At 36.0% G+C, this 20,684-nt stretch overlaps 1 protein-coding gene across 1 annotated transcript in view; it reads left to right on the forward strand.

Annotated features, from left to right (window-relative positions):
• The window catches only part of SPAG17 (sperm associated antigen 17), a 100,982-nt gene that overhangs the window by 46,559 nt on the left and 33,739 nt on the right, over positions 1-20,684 (forward strand). The window contains exons 18-26 of the mRNA XM_031554714.1: positions 2,337-2,521; positions 3,779-3,873; positions 4,720-4,956; positions 6,416-6,527; positions 7,048-7,176; positions 9,159-9,272; positions 14,182-14,387; positions 18,436-18,556; positions 19,395-19,813. Of these exons, the coding sequence (XP_031410574.1) occupies positions 2,337-2,521; positions 3,779-3,873; positions 4,720-4,956; positions 6,416-6,527; positions 7,048-7,176; positions 9,159-9,272; positions 14,182-14,387; positions 18,436-18,556; positions 19,395-19,813 (1,618 nt within the window). The remainder of the gene's footprint in view (positions 1-2,336; positions 2,522-3,778; positions 3,874-4,719; positions 4,957-6,415; positions 6,528-7,047; positions 7,177-9,158; positions 9,273-14,181; positions 14,388-18,435; positions 18,557-19,394; positions 19,814-20,684) is intronic.

Below are 20,684 nucleotides of genomic sequence, written 5' to 3' on the forward strand. Positions count from 1 at the left end.
TTCAACCTTTTTGCTAAAGATCACTTCCGATTTCCAGACAAAATATCACAAATATTTGCTAGCATATGTTTCCAAGCAACCTAACACTTCTTTGGAAGACTATCTTTAAATACCTGGAGCACTTCAAGCTGTAGCCTCTTTTGGCTTCCGGATCTTGCTGAGTTGCCATACACACAATCAGAAACCCTATTTATTAACCTACTTACTAATGTAGTTGTGTTGTTTGTGGCACTTTACTTTTCTATAAAATACTGGCCTCTGATGTAACTATGGATTAATTTTCCTTTTATTAAAATTACTGTCATTCTAATTTGGGGGTTATATTTAGGAGTCACACTTTCACCACAGAGGAGATATTTGACTGTCTCTCTGTTATGGGTTTTCTCCATGTATGTTTACTTGTTACTTCTTAGTTGTGATATCTTACAGACCAGATACCTGCTCTGTAGGGTTGTTCCACAGTTACTCTCTGGAATATAGTTCTTTTACCTGCATACTTGAGAAATTACTGCCAGTCAGTGGTCTTCAAGTAGTTCGTTTTATGGCAAATTCTCGTACAGGAGGGAATCAAATTTTGTGTTGCAACAGCTTGATTGACTTGGTTTTGCTCCTGGAGATCTTGGTAACTACTTCTTCTCCATGGCTATGAAGTCCTATAGTTCATGTAAAACATCCAAAAAGGCAAGAATTGTGTCCTTCGTAGGTCAGGCAGTATGAGAATGCCTGTGAGATCCAGTGGATTCTACGGACTAACTGGGTCCAGAGGCATGGGCACAGTGATACATGTATAAAAACCCTTCATTTCTGTTTAGAAGTGACCTATCAGAAAGCCAAGTTAATTTCAACATTGTCATAACTATTCTTTTGCTGAAAGTGAATCTTAATGACACTTGTTTACTGTTTCATAGTAAGCTCATTGCACAAGTTACTGGAAAAAAATAATTATTTCTCAGAAATGATTCTGAGTCAGACATTGGCAGTAGTGACATCAGAATACATATTAATAGAATATGTATTTTTGACTTTGAATGACTGTTTCGTTGCCCTAAAATACTTTCCATGCGAATAATCTCATTTTTATTTATAACATATATTCATCTTCAAGTTATTCCAGTACTGGCAACTCTAGGTCTAGTTTAGCTTTGCATTTTATTTTCAGCACCTCTGTTTTTCTAACTTGTATTCTTTGCTTCAAATAAAAGCAGAGTTGCCTTGTCCCTGCTGAACACATGACAAATAGTTTCTCTATGCAAGTATCTCAGAGCAGGCTCTATGCACACTGCAGGAAGTAGGTCAGACTAGTATATCTTCAAGCTGTATATAAGCTGTGTATATATCCAGCCTGCATAGACAGCTTACATATTAAGTCTCTTTGACATGCAGGGTAATGCTACAGTAAGAAATTTGAAACCATCATGAGGCCAAAAATTGCTTGTGCTGCATACGTGTTCACAACCAAAATCTGTGGATACCACCATGGCTTTAGAATATAGTTGAAGCATCTTGAACTCTTGAATGAAAAAAATTATGAAGATAAAATGACTTCTATACATCCTTCTTTTACTTTTACACATGAAGAATTAATAGTATTGCTCCAAACAAGAGATTGAGGAATAACTGCATATGCAATTTTTAGCTTTTATCTTGCCTTGAAAGCAGTCGTGCACAGTAAACTATTTAGAAGTTTCAGATACTATTGGAAGACAAAATAATGCAAACTTTTCATCAGTTTATCATTCAGTGCTGACTCACACTATTATTTATTAATATTCTTAATTTATGTCAGGCTACAGTGGCTGGTTCTCTAATCTGAATTTGAGTGATAATTTCCGAATGCCTGTCCTTGTCATATTGATAGAAAAGAGCTAGAAAATAAGCAGAGTGCTATAAACTAAGCAGAATAACACCTCCTTAGCTGCCAAACAAAGACAGTGTATTCTAAAAGGCAGTATAAATCAAGAGCAACTAAGAAAATAAATAGAATTGGTCCCAAGCATTCTTAAACTGAATGTCTGTTTTCTGGATGTCTGGATTTTGTTTGATGGCAGATGTTCTTTGGAAGACAAGTTTCTACTATTTCTTTGCAGTCAGGAGAACCCAAATCCTAAACATCAGTTATTTTAAATGAGTATCATTCAGGCATAAATGCCAATGTGTGTATTTAAAAATAAATAAATTAATAAAATTAAAAAAAATCTGTTAAACACAGTCCTTCTCTCGAAGGTTACTGCATAATATTCATATAAGAAATTGAGAAGCCGAATGAATTTTTCCTATCTGAAATCATCTTAGTGAAAATTGTATTATAGTAAATAGATAAATGTTATGCTTTTCAGGAACTATCTTGAGTTCGTGGCCACCTCAATTGAAGACTGGGTTAAAGAGGAAGAAGTCAAATATCAAGAAAAGAAGATAGATAGAGAAATAAAGGCTCTTAAACAGGGAGAAGGCGTGACAGAGGGACCACCTGAATTTTTCAACTGTGCTGTCAAAAAGCCTGGCTTATCCATAATAGCTTCAAGTGGGTATCTTTCTGTTTTATCCTCGAAAATTTGTTCTTCGTGGTAAGAGCTGAGACCCAAATCTGTTCATAATAAAATCCCATATATTATTAATAGGGCAAGTATGTCTTGTCATCTGTATATACATAAACATCTTTTGAAATTAAGTATACTTACTTAAATACTCTGCATCATCCTTCATTTTGCAAATTTGAGTCCCTTAATATAAATATACACTTTCAGGATCTGTTTTTATTTAATGGAGTTACTTGAAAGATTACATGCAACTATGAATCTCTGTCACACGACTCAACATATGAAGAGACAAGCAGTAATTGAAATTGACAACTTTTTTGAAAGAGCAGGATAAAAGCTGGAAGTCAGAAGCTGCAGACTAGAAACTAAAACTGGAAACTGGAATTAACTAGACTGCAAAGCGAACTTTAATTACAAGCAGCATTTTGAATATTGAAAATTGTAAGCAGCTTATGCAGTAAGTGTTGAGCAGGCAACAAAATCTTGAACACAAATATTGACAAATAAGAGAGCTTTTGTCCAAATTTTCTATTTGTGTACTTAAATGGAATTTAAAATGATTTGTTTTTGCCTTTACTTTACTAACTTTCTTTGAGAATTTACTTTGAAACCTTCTAGCACTAAAGATTACCATTTACAAAAATCAGATTGCCATTCCTTAGCTAACTTAATGCTTCTGATTATAGCTTGAGAACCAAATGGACAGTTATGACTTTAGAATCTTATCTTGTACCCATGTAGCTCTCCCAGTTTTGGCTTAATTAGAGCTAATTTTCTTTGGTAGTGTCTGATACAGTGATGTGTTTTGTATTTAGGAGGAAAATAACATTGACAATACCCCAGTGTTTCAGGTGTTACTCAGCAGTGCTTGCACAAAGTGTTTTTCTGCTTCTTGCGCTGCACTGCCAACAAGGTGGTTGGAGTGCACATGAAGCGAGGAGGGAACGCCATGAAGACTGTTCATCCAAAACAACCAAAGGAACATATGGCCCCCAGTTATGAATGCCAATTAATACTAGTTGTGAGATAAATTTCTTCTAATCTGAGTAGCATATTATATCTCTAAAAATATTTAACATTGACTTTATTCTGCTCTTATACTTGTATATTTTGCTATTTACCAATGTATATTTTATTTTGTTTACTCATACCTTTTTTATTTTCATTTATGAACTTTTTTTTACAGTTATTCAGTTTTCACATATTTATGATCACAGTTATTCCTCCTCCTTTTCTCAAAGACAGAACATCAAGACCTGAGAGCATAATGGACACCATTCTAGAATCTCAGTCCATCAATGAAAAAAGACCTTTGATTAGAGAAGGTTCTCTTAAGGTATGGCAAGAATGTGTATGTTTCTGAAAAGGACTTAATTAACACTGATTTGCCAGAAAGGCATGCTTTCATTCTTATGTAGACTTACGCATAGTTGCACTATCCATTATACTCGGTAGATCTAGCTTAACTGATGCTGCACTCTCTTGGTTCTTTTTGACTCTTTATAGCCATCATGTATCTATCTCATCTTTCTAACAGTGTGTAGTGCTCTGCACTTAGCGTACTGCCATTGGAATGTAGCTATGGCGTGGCTTTAACCAACTCCTGGGTACTCAGCTTGATCTGACGTAGCTCAAGTTAGGCATTAGCCTAACTTGTAATTGTGAGTGCTTACTGTTTCTTTCATGATAATGTTAATGCATTAGTGTGCTTAGAACATAAAATGCTAACCTGGAAAATGTCCGATGCCTAATGTTGTTGTCTTAATACAGGTTAATAATTCTGGTCTTAATACCTCTTTCCTCTTTCTGTAAAAGATAAAACCATTTTATGTCACATTTTGGGAATAAATTCAGTCAATAATTTGTTCTGATATGGTGATAAACATTGTGGAAAAGTGAACTATAAAATGAATAATTCACTATGACTGAGTGTATAAGATACTAATTATCATCTGATACATCTCTTGTGGTCAAGAATGACTGATCCTATGAATTGAGTGTGTCAGTAATTTTATGCAGAATATAGTATGTAATATTGTAAAACTGTAGACAAGTTTTAAAAGTATTATTAACTTAGAAGACCAAAGGAACCTATGTTATTTTGAATTTGTTTACTCATATCCTTCTCATATATAAAATATCATGGATTAGAAAGTAACTTGAACTCCTGATTATAACTTAGGCTAGTAAAGAGAAACAGAATAAATTACTAGAGGAAGAACGACTTAAGGAAGAGAAAGAAGCAAAGAGAGAAAACTTGAGTGGTAAAATGAAAAGACAAGAGACAGTAATATGTGAAGAAAGTGAAGGTTCCAATAAGAAATCTTCCAAAGAGAAGCTTAAGGGTGAACCAACAAAAGCCCCTGAATCTGAGGAGGATCTCAACATCCCAAAAACACATTCTGAGAAAATTTATAAGGTAAAGAGTCATATTATTTTACCACATTAGGAGATTGTCAGCTATTTATATATAGCCAAGATTAGCAAAGCTATAATCCTTTAAGAAACTGAAGTTCAGGACTAATTAATCATAGCTAGGTCCTGTTTAATTCCATCATTTTAGCATCAGATTGCTTTCTAAAAGTTTTGAAATGCAGTTTCTGTCATTTAAGACTATTTAATTAACTTGGATGTTTTTAAATGTATATGACATAAACACAAAGATAAATTGATATTGGTTTTGTGTCCCTGGTTAGTATTTTCATAGGATGAATTTTGCCTAAAGAAGTGTCATTCATGGGAGAGGGTAGGAAGAGGGAATATAAAGACCTGTTCCAATTCATTTATTTGGGGACTGCTAGACCTGGCTGAAGTTTTGGCTATCCACACTGGAAATCAAATAAAAATAATCTGCTGTTTTTTCCATTTCCTGTTTCAAAATTCATGTCCTTGGAGTGCCGTAATACAAGCTATTCTGCCTGTTACACTAACAGAGAGAGATTTCTTACTGGGGGAACTCTTTACAAATAGTATCCGAACAATTTTTAGGCAGTTTGCACTGGATTTTATTTGCAGAGTAAGCCTTACATCCAAGATTGTCATTCCAGAGTCTCACTATATACCAAGAAACTATAGACCTGCAAAACAAGTATTAGACTAGTTATTCTAAAAGCAATTTATTGTTGCAGGACTGGGAAATGACAGTTATGGATAATATCCCACTTCTCCTTGAAATTTGCTGGACATAAATCTATGAAAACAGAAGATTCAGATTCGTGAAAATAGTTTTCCTATTTTCATTACTTTTACATATCTTTGAAATTTAGGAATGCAAATAAGGAAGCGTAGAGTTCCTTTATGGCACACAATTCCATTTTCTAGATGTAAACAGTGGTTATGTACTGCAGATAAAGTGACGTCAGTTTACTTTAGTCTGAGCTTGCTTGAGTACACCCTACAAAATCATAAATATGTAAATTTGTGGTCTGAACTTGCCTGACAGTACGTTCCATGTCTGAATTCCAAAATCTAGGACTGGAAATCAGAATCCTTATCAGATTTGGTTTGGACATACAAATTTCATGGCATTGTACTTTGTATTTTATGTCTTTGTATTTGGCCAGAACTTTTCTTTCCCTCTTTTATTTATTTTAAGCCACCTGACTACTTGCTACTTTTTAGTTCCCGTGGTGGCTACGTACAACTGAATAACTAATTCTGCACTCGTGAAACAAGTTACTTCAGTTAGAAAATGAGATATTACTCAGATGTAATAGTAATATGCCATCTATTTGTTAAAATCACAATAAGATGTCTGAACAAGAAATATTGATCAGAACAATGTTAGTGTGATTACCCTAGCCCTACTTCACAACTTTTACCTTTTACAACTTCTGCCTTTCTCATTTACCCACAGTCTAAAACTTGTATTTTTTCAGTTTCTTGGTTACAACACAGGGGAGAATCTCATTCAAGTATCTGGAATCAATCACTATCTTTTCCCATCTGATGGAGGACAGATTCAAGTAGAGAGGATAGAGTTTGTAAAAGGTGATTATTTTACACTTTACACTTTGTCATAATTGATGACAAAGTTTCCTTTTTCCATAAATGCTTTTTCACATTTCAGTAGTAGAAATTCTGTTAAAGATACTGTGACAGTACCATGTAATTCCGTGTTAGATTATATTGCCACTGAAGTTTAAGTTTTTTCTGTAGTAGGTTAACAGTTCATAAAGTATCAAAAAATAGAATTATTCAGTGGCAGCCAATGCAATGTATTCCATGAATTCATATCCCAGTCAATTGTCCAGTGTAAGTAACAGGGTTGTTCCACTGTCTATTGGTTGTAACTGTCAGAAAGTTTTCTACGTGTTTAGTAAGATAATCTAAATTCAGATAAACTTAATTTGGTCATCTTTGCCTAATAGTAAGAAATTGGGCCCACTTCTTTTTGTGGGTACAATTTTATTTTTGTATGACTTATAGTTGCAAGTGCAGGCTTTTCTGGGGGACAGAAATCAGTACTGAAACCTAGTGAAAGCAATAGCAGTGTTCCATTGCTTTGTAGGTCTAACTTTGGTAAAGATGAAGGTGGTAAAGGACAACCACAACTTCTTCATTCATATCACAGACCCCAAGAAAAACTTAACAGAAATTGAAGTGCATGAAAATAGCGAAGAACAGAAAACTGCACGAGGTTAGTGGGTTGACATCATTGATAAAAAGAATTAATAGTTTGACGTATTTAGTAGTCAGATGTAAACCTTATCAACTAACATAAAATAAATTCCTAATTGCAAAGAGTAAATAAGGTCAGTGCTGCTGTGAATAGATGCATACTTTCAAATGAAGAACGTATACAAGAATTTGTGTTATTATGCATCATTCAAAATTATAAAGATATCAGGATGTCTGCGAATGTGAGGTATAAGTGAAATGTTTAGCTATTAGCACCACTCATCCAAAAAACAAAGTAGAGTGAATGTGTACTTCTCTGGTCACTACTATGTTTTACAATTTACTGACCAAATGAGAAGTCCAGAGAAGAAGTAGAAATATTTTTTTCAGTGACCAGTCTTCCAGCTGAAATCCTTAAGGGAGTCTTGGAAGTATGCAGATCTAGTACTGCCCCAGCTTGCTGGAGCTGAAATAGTCTTTGAACCTTCTGAGTCAGGAGATGACAAAATGGTAAAGAGGGATGCTCCAGTCTGTCCTCACCCTTGAAAACTGTTTTATTTGGAATGACAACTTACAGGGCGAGACAACTCTTTGTATCTGAGATCAGAGTGAGACCCAGTCATTGAAAAACAAAAGGTTAAATAGTAATCCAGTTTGCTGACTTAAGCATCATGCAGAAATCTTATCAATGTGTAGACATAAGCATTGTGCAGAACAACAGATGCTAACCACTTTTTTAAGCAAGGAAATCACTGAAAAGATTCACCATTCCTTAGGAGAAGAATTCTCATCTTTAGTATAGGACTCCTTCTGATCTTAATGTGGCCTGGGAAAGACTAAGAGGATGTAAACTGAATTCTTTACAATATCCAGAATAAATTTCTGCTCTGAAAAGAAAAGTCTTTACACTTTGAACTGAGTCATCTTTTGTGTGACATACAGCTGTAGAATTAGTGCTTTCTCAGGACCTTTGGTGTAGAAACATATCCTTTCTGCAGTTCAGCTGTATCTATTGCTTGTGAGTGTCATTTAGAAACACACCACAAGTATTGAATCGCAGTCACAGAATGACAGAATGGCCGGGGTTGGAAAGGACCTCAAGGATCAGGAATCTCCAACCACCCTGCCAAGGCAGGGCCACCAACTTCCACATTTTATACTTGACCAGGCCACCCAGTGCCCTATCCAATCTGGCCTTGAACACCTCTAGGGATGGGGTATCCACGTCCTCTCTGGGCAGCCTGTTCCAGCACCTCACCACTCTCTGTAAAGAACTTGAGTCCTTTCTGTAATCTGCTGAGGGGGTGGTTCCAAGAAGGAGGATGGTCTGTAATGATTTGTTTATGTATTTATTTGCCCTAAACACTGCAGAATTACTCATGCAGAACTGGAGAGTATTGAAAAAGTGTAACTTCAGGTAGGAGTGTTAGTTCTTTTGCTCTTTACCATTAGACAGCATCTTTTTCCTGCTCCTCTCCTTGGCAGCAGCTGCCACCAGTGAAATGACAGTAGGTTGGATGAATAGAAAATTTGCATCCCTTCCACAGATGAAGTTTCTTGTCCGCCTTTCTGAAAGTTGTCGTATGTCATATGACATATTTTAAGGTCTGTCAGGTGACACTTTCAATCACAGTGTGTTAGCATCTAAAGCCACTTTTATTCATTCAGCACCAATTGGAGGCTTTCCTTCTATCTAAACAAGAATCCCCTGTGTGATAGAAATGAGCAGTTCAGCATTATTGTCAACCCCAAGAAGGGAAATGAAGATCCTTGACTACAGAACTTGTTTTATTTGTTGCTAAATTCATAAAGAATTTTCACTAATTGTTGTTATTAATTCACCTAGCTAATTAGGAAGTTTTCTTTGCTCTATATTAATTTGTTTTCCAGGTTAGTCATCCAAATTAATGTGCCACTGTTCAAATCAGTCATATTTTTGCAGGTCAAATGGTTCTGCAGTCTGTTGCTATCTTTGAAATTCTGATTTTTTTTTTTTTAAAGGAAAAACTAAAAACAGAAAGAAAGCTGTGAGCAAGTTTGGATCTTTTTCAGCCACGTTGGAAAATGGAATCCAGCTGTCCCTGAGCTATTACGGACCTACAGGGAAGACATCAGGTAAAATAAGCAAATAGAAGAGGATATTTGAGAACCAAAGGGGGAATTCTTTTTCTTCTTTTTTATTTTTCATACACCCTTTAACTCAATAATTTGTTGCATGCAATTCTGCCTTTCTTAGCAGCTGTTACCACATGGTGGGGAATTTTCAGTGAGGCTTGAGATGAGATTACATTGTCAAGAATGTTCAGTGATTCAAATTTCAAAATGGAAGGAGGTCTCCATGCTTTTTTACTTTTTTACTTACTGTGAAAACAGAGCAGTGGAGGAAGAAATTTGCAAGTATTGTTATTAAGTAGTCCAGCAAAATCAGCAAATTAATTTGAGCCAAAGAAAATGTGATTTGTTGAGGAGTCTTTTTGGCTTTCCAAGAAATAATATTTTCATTAACTTATATAGGTGATTATGGAATTTTCATTTTATGTTAGGAGTTGGCCTGCAAGTTCTAGTTGTGCAGTCATAATGAGGGATTTCTCTCAGCTTTTCAATAAACACATTTACCAACTGGAAGCAATTGCTTCACAAAACCACAGTGAAAATAGCATCTGCTTTTACCAAGAGCTTTTTGTTTCCATTGCATTTGAAATGCCACTGAAACCATCACATGGATAAAAATGAAACCCTCTTCTGATCAGAGAATAATCCCAGCATTTTTCAGTTCTTAAAATATGAAAACATTTAATTGAATGCACCTTTGTGTGGACTGTGGTAAACCATTCAACTATATACTCCATTTTAATTATTCAATTACCTTTTCCACGTGATTTTCTAAAAAAGAACTATTTAAAATTTGGCAAAGATAGCATTCACAATGTAGTGGACTGTGAGAACTCTTATTTCAGCATAAAAGTGAGTTGTCTAATTAAACACCTACCTATCAGCTGTGATGTTCAGGCTTTTTTCACATATCCAATAGGCAATCTGTTCTGCATTAGAATAATCTTTGCCATGTTGAGTATTAGTGCAGCAATGCTGACTGGCAATCTTTGAGCGTTTCCAGTTTTCCTGCAATCACTTGCTTATGACTTCATTTCCCTTGTGGTTGTTTGTATTGTAAGTGCTCAGAAACATTCAGAACACCAGAAACACTCGGGCTCAGTCTGTTCTTACATATCATCCATTCCTAAAGTAGAATGATAATGGCATGTAATCCAGAGTTTTTCTCCATAGGCTGATTAAATTGTGTCATTGAAATAGTTTTTTGGACCTCTCTAATTCTCTTTTTTTGTTGTTTTTTTTTTTCTTACCTTGTTTTACCTCTTCCATATTCCTCTTTGTGAAGTTCAGATGAGAAAAGGACTCAGATTGTTTGCCAGCTTTGTGCATCTTTTTGTTTCTTTGTTAAATTTTAATATTAAACTGTTAAGGTTAAAAGAAAAACAACTTTTAGTTTTTAAATTGTTTTCTCTAGCTTGACCCAAATCTAACTTCAGATTTAGTAAGTAAGCTCTTCATCACTTTGAACTGCTTGAGCACTTCTGGAGTTTTTGCATCTGGATGTTATGTAGCCTGTGCAGTTGCTGTTTGAGCCTTGATGAAATCCTGAGAGTACAACTCCCAAGTGCTAGAGATCTGATTTTGTTTTAAATGGGAAAGGAATCTTCCCTGCTTTGATAGTCCTCCGGAATTTCTTTAATTCTCAAGATTTCTAAAGATATTTGCTCTCTGTCACTACAATCCACTCGTCCATTGCTTCCTTCAGAGAGTGTCATCCTTTTTTCAGGACAATCAGAGTTAAAAGAGTAGATGAAATGTCCTCAGAGGCTGAGAGCCTGTAACAGCTTTTATTCCTAAATAAATGCTTGTTTATAACTAAAAATTTGCAGTGATCACATGAATTTTTATACGAACTTGATAGGATGGATGACATTCACTAATGATTTTAAAGGCCAGTTGCCTCAGTCCTTTATTTTAGCTATCATGCTTCTCACTAGAGAACTACCTCTTCCCAAGATTATTCATCAGCTGTTTCTACTAATCAGCCACTTGTAGATTGATACTTCTGCTGGTTTATTTCACATTTGTGTTCTCTAATAAATTTACATCACGTGGTCCCCATTGAGAACATTAAACTTTCTTATTTTCAGTAATTAATTGAGAACTTATCACTGGCCTATTACAAGTAAAACAGATTTGTTCATCTTTCCTCAGACTTCCAATGACCTGTAGAAGTCGCACATCATAAATTTAAATACCTGAAAACAGAGCCACCTAACAAAGTATCAGATTTGTGCACATCAGCCATGCATCAACTAATGAAAATGGGTACTTAAAAGTCCTCAAGGTGATCTAAATTTTCCTGTCAGGCTGAAGGCTATGGATATATTCAAATATTGGTGCATTTCCCTAATGCTAGCATAAAGACAGAAGCTGAGATTGAAGAATTAGGTTAAAACCTGAGGTTGAAGACTTGTTTTCTGTGGACTGCTAATTAGATAATCTTCGGGTGATGATAGTTTCTTTCAGTCTTAGACTATCAAATTTTGTGTCATCTTTGCAGTTTTCATAAATCCAGAATCATCCATAAGGCAAATGTTCCTGAGCACACAGCCTTTCTAGTTGATTAGAATCTGTTTTTTGGGGGTGTTCTAAGCATCTTCTTATCTGCAGAGCTAAAAGCATGTAAGTCAAAATTTCCCTGGAAACTGTGCGTTTTGTAGGTATTAGGCCTACCTTTTATCTTGTTGAGCTAAAGATGTAGTAACTCTTTGTCTACATTACAGAAAACCCTGTGATCTCATGCCAGAGTAGTTTTATTAGCATGCTTCTGTATGTAATTTTTTTCCTTTGTCTAACTGCAAATTGGCTTGCAATTTGTCAATGAGTTCATTAACTTTTCTTTGCCTAACTTATTAGTTTTTCACATTAAAATACATTGCTCATTGTAAGAACCAAAACTAAGAAGTAATTTTACCAAAAAAGAAAAAAGGATTTTTGAAAGTTTTCCAAAAGAGACTTTTGCAATGACTGACTTGTCATTAAACTTCAGAGTTTCAGAAACTACGAAGCAGATCAAGCTTGCTATATATATTAAATTTTTTAAAAAGTTTCCAAAAGCTGTTTTCCGAGATAATCATAGAGTCATACAGTGGCTTGGGTTGGAACAGATCTCAAGGATCATCAAGTTCTCACCCTGCTGCCACAGGCAGGCTTGCCAGCCACTAGATCAAGTAGGGATCCATCCAACCCATCCTTAAAACCACCAAGGACAGGGCATCCATAACCTCTGCACACAGCCTGTCTGAGCACCTCACGACTCTCAGTAAAAAACTTCCCCCTGACACCTAATCTAAATCTCTCTTCCTTTAGTTTAAAACTATTCTCCCTTGTCCTATCACTATCTACCTGTGTAAAAGATGTTTTCCCTCATGTTTATAAACTCCCTCTAAATACTGGAAGTCCACAATGAGGTCTTCCTGCAGCGTTCAATTTTTTAGGCTGAACAAGTCCAGTTCCTTCAGCCTGTCTTCATAGGAGAGATGCTCTAGCCTTTGGATCATTTCTGTGACCCTCCTTTGGACCCTCTCCAAAAGCTCCATGTCTTTCCTGTCTGGGGGCCCTAGGCTTGGATGCAGTACTCTACATGGGGCCTCACAAGGGCAGTATAGAGGGAGACAGTCACCTACCTCACCCTGCTGGTCACCCCTCTTCTGGAATCCAGGATACCATTAGCCTTCAAGGCTGCAAAAGCACACTGCTGGCTCATGTTAAGTTTTTCATCATCCAGGATCCCTAAGTCCTTCTCAGCAGGGCTACTCTAAAGGATTTCTTCTCCCAGTTTATGTACATATCTGGGATTACCTTGACCCAGGTGCAAAACCTTGCACTTAGCTTTGTTGAACCTCCTTAGGTTGACAAAGGTGCACCTTTGGAGTTTACCAAGGTCCCTCTGAATGGCAATCCTTGCTTCTGCTGTGTGAATTGCACCACTCAGCTTGGTGTCGTCAGCAAAATTCCTGTAGGTGCACTCAGTTCTATCATCATTGTCATTAATGAAGATGTTAAAGAGTACCAGACTCAAGATAGACCCCTGAAGGACACCATTCATTTTAGCCTCCACTTGAACGTAGAGCTATTGACCAGAATCCCCTGGCTTACAATGTTTTGCTCTTTGGTATTTTCAGTTCTTTATCTATATGACTGAGGTTAAGGTATGGATAATAAGTTGCTCCATCTGGAATAACAAATTTTCCAGAACAGACAAGAATCCAACTGCTTGAATTGTTCAGATGGAAGACAATGTGCTATTCCATGAATTGTTGTCATGGGAGTAAGGCTGTCAAGCAAGAAGAGGTGATTTAAAAAGTGTGTGAAAATTTTTTTAGCACTGACAGGGTTTATCTGATTAAAGAGCAGTATTAATTCGTTGAAACAAAAAACATTTTACAGAAGATCTTATATTATTTTCAAGTCACTGTTTCAGAAGGTAATGCAAATACTTAATGTCAACATAGATAGCAGAATGCTGTAATGCTTGACTTTTAAGAAGTGGGAGAACTTAAGAAAAAAGTCTTTCTGAATCATTGAAACAGAATAGAGCTATGATGCCCAAAATTGCTGGAGTCAGTCCATGCTCCATCCATCTTATCTTAGGCATTAGACTCAAAATTTCTCCATCTGTGTAAGTATTGTGGAGCTAAAACAGAATTAAAAAGTTGTATATTCTATTTTGTATATTCTATTTTCTATTATATTCCAAACTAAGGGAAACAATAGTTTCAAGATTCCTTTTCAGTTGTCAAGTAGCCCATGCCAAATAATTTAATATGTTCAGACCATCTATCTGATACCACTGAATTCATAATTTCAAGGATAAAATTTAGAGTATAAAATCTTGTCAAAATTGAGTGTAACAATCTACATTTATGAAACTTAATTGCATTAAAAATAATGTTTTCCCTTTTTTTAGATGATAAAACAGATCCCGTCTTAGCAGCAATTCTGAACGTTCCTTCTGTTCATATTCTGACTGTTCCTCCTTCAATTACCTCAGCTTCAGGAAAAAAAGACAAGTCAGTCAAACAAAAATCAGGAAAATCTCTGCCATCTACAAAATCAAGCAGTAGCAGGATAAGCTCTTCACCACCAGACAACCGTGAAAAACAAGAAGAAAAGGTAAGAAAACAGACGCTTATCCACTGAATGTAGAAAAGAAACAAAAATTTAAATATCTACACTTAGGTAATAGACATATATATTCTTCTCAGAGGATTTTGAGAAGTGTTTCAACAAATTCTTAATAATTTATGGTGCTTCTAAGGATATGCTTTACTTTCTCCAGTTGTTTAAAAATCATTAGGTCATGGTTGGACTCGATCTTCAAGGTCTTTTCTAACCTGAACAATTCTATAATTCTCAGGCGTAAATATTGGCAGCTGTTAATTAAGATAGCCTTTAAAGCTTTGTGATGTAGAGCAGTGATCCACCACATACTTGCATTGATTTTGGTTTTACACTTACATCTGTTACATTCTCATAGATTAGAACTGCTCTAGAAATTGGTTTTTATGCAGCAACACAGAATTACGGAACTGTTGGGGTTAGAAGGGACCTTTAGATCATCTAGTCCAACCCTCCTGCTAAAGCAGGTTCCCTACAGTAAGCCACACAGGAAAGCGTCCTAATGGGTTTTGAATATCTCCAGAGAGATATTAAACAAACTGCTCTTGGGACAGTCTGTTCCAGTGCTCCATCACTCTCACAGTAAAGAAATTATTCCTTGTGTTTGTACAGAACTTCCATGGTTAAAATGTCTTCTATGGTTAAACTTTTTATTTTAATCAAATAAGAGAACTTCTCTGTGCTTTCTGAAATCTGTATTGGAAAGTCTTCAGCCAACCAAACTAGAATCATTAGAATTAGTTAGAAAAGATCATCAAATCCAACCATCAACCTAACCCTACCTAATCCATCACTAAACCCTGTGTCCCTAAAAACCATCCACAAATCCATTAAATAACTCAAGAAATGGCAACTCCACCACTTTCATGGACTGCCTGTTCTGATGTTTAACCATGAAGAAATTCTTTCTAGTATCAAATCTAAACCTCCCTTGGCACAATTTGAGGCCATTTGTTTGTGCCCTTTCACTTGTTACCTGAGAAAATAGACTAATAGCCACTTCTGTACAACTTTCTTTCAGGCAGTTTTGGAGAGCAGTGATGTCTCCCCTTGGCTACTTTTCTCCAAACTAAACAGCCCCAGTTCTCTCAGTCTTGTTCCTCATATGTCTTGTTTTTTAGTTCCTTCACCAGCTTTGTTGGCCCTCTCTGAATGTGGTCTAGCAACCATCTTTCTTGTATTGAGGGGCCCAAAACTAAACGCAGTATTCAAGGTGTGGTCTCACAAGTACCAAATGCAGAGGGACAGTCCCTTTCCTAGTCCTGCTAACTGTGCTATTCCTGATACAAGGCACCTGGGCAACTGCTTGCTCGTGTTCGACCAGCTGTCAACCAACACTATCAGGCCCTTTACTGAACAACTTTCCAGTCTCTCCTCCTTAAGCATATACTATTTCCTGGAGTTATGACCCAAGTACAGTACTCAGCATTTAGCCAAATTAGTGTTATCATTTTTGGAAAAGCTTGCTTTGCAGTTTGATCTTTTCAACAAACCACAGGCCCAGGGTCCAGCAATTAGGAAGCTGCTTTTGCCCATGGCTGAAGGACTTCTATCACAGGACAGGGCTTTGGAAAGGATGGATGACATTTTAGAAGTAGATTCTGCATTTCTTTTATGGAATGCTTATCACAAAGTAGGGCAGAAATTACAGAGCCATGTGCCTCAAAAGTGCTTAGCATTTGATCTTGAAATTCTTCCACAAAGTTCTGTGAGAAAAGTTTTTTTGGCATGGAAACGTGGGTGAGGGAGAAATGGGTTACAGTGGTCACTTTAGCCACTTATTTCAAAATCACTCCTGCTATGCCCTCTTCAGCAGTTCATGATATGTATTCTTAGCCCTCTTGGCAAGGGAGGTTGAATGGAGACTGTAATTATGTTAACAGAGCTGGGCTGAGCTGTTCAAAGGTGTAGACTAGGCAACATGGAAAGGAGGGGTTAAATGCAGTATACATATATTTGAAACAGGAGACAGTTTCCAGTGCACAACAAGTTACAGGAGAGGGTAGTAAGAAGGACAAGAATGAAAAGATACTGAATGTTTTTAGGATATCCATGGAAGGCTCTCTGATATGAAATAGCTATGCTTCTCTGTGGTACCTAGTGAATGAGGTTATGCTATGGCTCTTCTTTCAACTTGGTTTCTGCCCATATCCACGAAAAGTCCTGCTGGCCTAATTTCCTCAAGTTTAACTAGATACTTAAAGAGCTTGAGCAGGGGAACTTGCCAGGTAGCACTGGCAATAGCATATCACAATTGTATAGTAAATATAAACCTTACATACAGTCCCCTACCAGTAAAATTCTGTCAAAACCTTTACACTCCATCTCTTCTTCCAAAAAACTTCTTACTGTTTCATTTAGAATGTCTTCAGTCCTTTAATTTTTGGTATTTTAATAAAAAATCTGTAAGACAAACAATGTTCCTTTGCTAGTGCATGCAGTATCTAGTTGTGTGAATCTGCAAACATTTTGAAGGACAGCTTTAGAGTCTGAAGTGAGCTTGACAAATTCACATAAACGGTATCTGGAAAACAGTAAAAACATGTACTAGGTTCTGTAATTGCATATAAATAATCAGTAATCTATAGAATGTACGACTATTTTATCAATGACAGTAATGCAAAAGAAGGTCTGAGAGTTGAAAAGAATGAAAATTTATATACAAGTCAGTAATGCCATCTTGCTGTGAGAAGGGCAAACGCCATACTAAGATGAATAAACAAGAGTATAGCCTGCTAAGTATGTAAAATTATTCTTCCCATCAATACCGGTAAAGAAAAATATGGGCCACATTAAATATTGCTGAGGAAAGTACTAAAAACAACCTGAAGTCTTTAAAACTTAACAGTGAGGAAAGGTTAAAAGACTTGGTTTGGATTTGTTTTGATCCAAAATTGACAGAACAGCTTGCGGTAGAGGGACAACAAGATCTCTTATGCTAGCCCATACAATCAGAAGAAATTATCAGAAGTAAATTAATTTTTTGTCAGAATGGTTCAGGCTGACCAATGGGGAAACCTCAGTAAGATTAATAACTGGAATAGATTTGCCTAGGGAAACTAGGAAATGTCTAGCCCTTGAAATTTTTAGGATAGGTTATACTACCAGTTTTCTCTAATGATATAGTTATACTTTTTCTACCATTGGAAAGGGGGAAGGTGTGGACAAGTGAGGGTTACTTCCACCCTATTCTGTGATGTCTATCCCACGACTGTGTGACTGTGATTTTAGGGTAGTGAGGATAGCCTTGATTACCCAGTAATATTTTGTAAGGTAACCAGAAAATGTCCCTTGTTTAAAAAGATGTGGCAAAGCATCTGCCAGTTTTCCCTGTTTTTCCCTATATTTCCATCCATATAAATTAAAAATACAGGATAATGCAGGTACTAGTTCTCTCTTATCTTCATCTGCAACCCAAAACTATTTTCATCTTGTGATTATTGGTATAGCATAGTTCATTGTCACATAGTTTTCTGTGAGGTTGACATCAAAGGATCCATTGTTGTATTTTTCCTAAATTTTCTAGAGCCTTCAGACATTATTCAGGTCATCCTCATCTTTTCTATTCATCAGGACAGTTTCCACTACAGAGTAGTGCAGAGGACTATACTTTTTGTCTGTCAAGCATTCCTTCCTGTTCTTTTCTCATCTTCCAGCAGACTTGACATAGTGTTATTTCTATCTTATGCACTTTTTTAGCTGTTAAAGGTAGAATAGCTGATACAAACTCAATGCTCTTCTGCTTCATGTTACCTTTTATTTCATCCTGACACTGTACATAAGATAGCTCAACGACTCAGCAAAATAAATGCAAGAATGGTTTTTCTTCAAAGTTTAATAAAGATGAATAAAATAAGATAGCGTAATCAAAGAAAATAAGCTAATGCTTTCACTTCAGAATCCATACACTTTCAAAATGCTACAAATCAGTGATAGAATGTACTTTTTGATATGTTTTGGTAAAACTGAAATCTAGTCTAAGTTTGTCTTAAGTCTTTTTAAGTGAGGAATAAAACTAAATAAGGTTTGTTACTGCCTGCAGGTGGAAGTAGAAGAACCAGCTTCCCAAACAAAAGTGATGTCAGCTGCTCTTGCTTTCCGAAGCCTCAACGTCTCCTGTCCTAATGGACTAGTATTAACTTTCCTTGGTGAAAGTCTTGAAGGCTAGTTTTTTGAACCACTACAGAATAAGAACCTTTTAAAAAGTTAAAATTACAGATTAAAATGTTTATTTGTCTTGAGGGATTTACATTTAATATCTCAGATTTCTAATTCTGTTATAAAGTCTATTTAATAGTGATCACAATGTAAGTAACATTTTAATTTGAATACAATATTAATATTCTGTCAGTTTAATGCTATAAATTTATTTTAGCACATTTAGTTTATAAATGTGCTATGATCAATCTGATATAAAGTACAGTAAAAAGGATACAGAGAATTTTCAAACACACGATTTGGCAAGGAGAATAAATTCAAATACTAAATAGCTGAGATGAATAGAGCTGTGACATACACATACGTGTAATCTCGTGACACAATTGCCTATTATACTCAGTAGCACACTCAATACGTCTGTAATTTGTCCTAAAACCTTTATTTATTGAAGTAGACAAAATATCTAAGTTCATTTTCTATTCAATCTCAAACTTGCTGAAACTCAGTAATTTTTTTCCTTATTGGAGCCAGTTAGGAGATTCTTCTATCTAATTTCAGTTTTCTAAAAGTTCAGCATCCATACTAAACCAATCTACAGATTTCCCTTTTTTTCATGTGGGAAAGAGAGACACCTCAATAGGAGGCTGCGGAGTTTCTGAGTAGATAACTGCTTTGAATTGCTATCCAAGAAACAGAAACTGTCACTTTCTCTGTGGGTTACAGAGGAAGCCAAGTTGAGTTAGTCTTAGTAGCTTAAGTTGAATATCATATGTAAACAACTCGATACTGGGTGTTTAACACTGTTGGAATGTGTGTACTAAGTAATTCAGAATTTATTTTCAGACTTGGAAGATGCAGCTGCTACAGTTGAAGCCAAGGAAGATGATGTTGAGAAAGGTGAGATCAGAACATATAAAGTCAGAGAAGAGGAGGTTGAGAAACAGCAGACCGAAGCAGATGAAGCCAAGGAAGAGAAGGCTGAAAAAGATGAGGCCAAAGCAAATGAAGAGAAGGGGGAGAAGGCTGTGGAAAGCGAAGAGAAGGAACATGAGATTATAGAAGGTGAAATAAAACAAGACGACACCAAGAGAGAAAATACCAAGCAACCAGCTTTGAAAATTCTCGTTAGGCAAAGTTATCCCCAGAATGTGAACAACTCTCGTCTATATGCATCAGTGACAAGTCAAATAAAACAAGAGGTATCAAGAGTCATCACCAGTCAAGGAACTGTTATAAGATACATGATGGATGGATCTACCTGGGTATGTTTTGCAGAGTCATTGGAAGCAGCCTGTGTGGTGTTATTATTGAACTTGTGCTTCTCAGCTGGCATAGATAAGTATATAGTTTGTCAGTGTTGGAATTAAGTAACAATGAACTCTGCAGCAGTGTAAAGACTACAATGCTCTTGGCTTTGTTCAGAATCAGACACCATAACATGCATGAGGAATTTTAATGGTGAAAACTTTAGGCATGTGAACATTTTAGGCAATTTTGGGATTAGGAAACAGCTTAATATAGTTTTGAGAACTGCATAATGTATTTTTGAGAACTACATTACTGGACTCAAACATCTGAAGTGTGCATTAGTTCATCTTTCTTATTTTTGGTGACACAAATGCATCTGTATCTTTTTTCATACAAGGTTGAGAAAAGATACACTTGTCAGTCCTGTAGACACCTTTTGGTATCCTAAATTTTCATCAAAAAGACTGTATTCCTAAGTACCTTCTTTGTTTATACACAAATTAAGTTGCCCAGAATTTTGGTACCTTTTAGATAATATAAGTTAGATACCACTTTTGAAGATACTATAATCAATCAACAAGCAATTATCTTTTCTAAGTATAATGCTCTATGTACTGTAAGCACATTGATGAAAAGATGTGTGCTTTGACTCAGAAACTGTCAAAATTATTCCTTATTTCCTCTTTTTGTTGTTTTGTTTTTTTTTTTACAGTTTAAGTAGGCCACAACTTCTAGTACAACTTTATGTTCATTCGTTACATTAAATTTTAAACCGTTTATCCAAGATTTCAGAAAAACCAATTTCAGTAATATGCGAAGAAGCTAGCTGCCTTTTGTTTGTATACCCTCCAGATGCAGTCTCCTGACTGAAGAATTCAGGGCTCA

This window comes from Meleagris gallopavo, chromosome 1 (assembly GCF_000146605.3).
Source record: "Meleagris gallopavo isolate NT-WF06-2002-E0010 breed Aviagen turkey brand Nicholas breeding stock chromosome 1, Turkey_5.1, whole genome shotgun sequence".
NCBI lineage: Eukaryota > Metazoa > Chordata > Aves > Galliformes > Phasianidae > Meleagris > Meleagris gallopavo.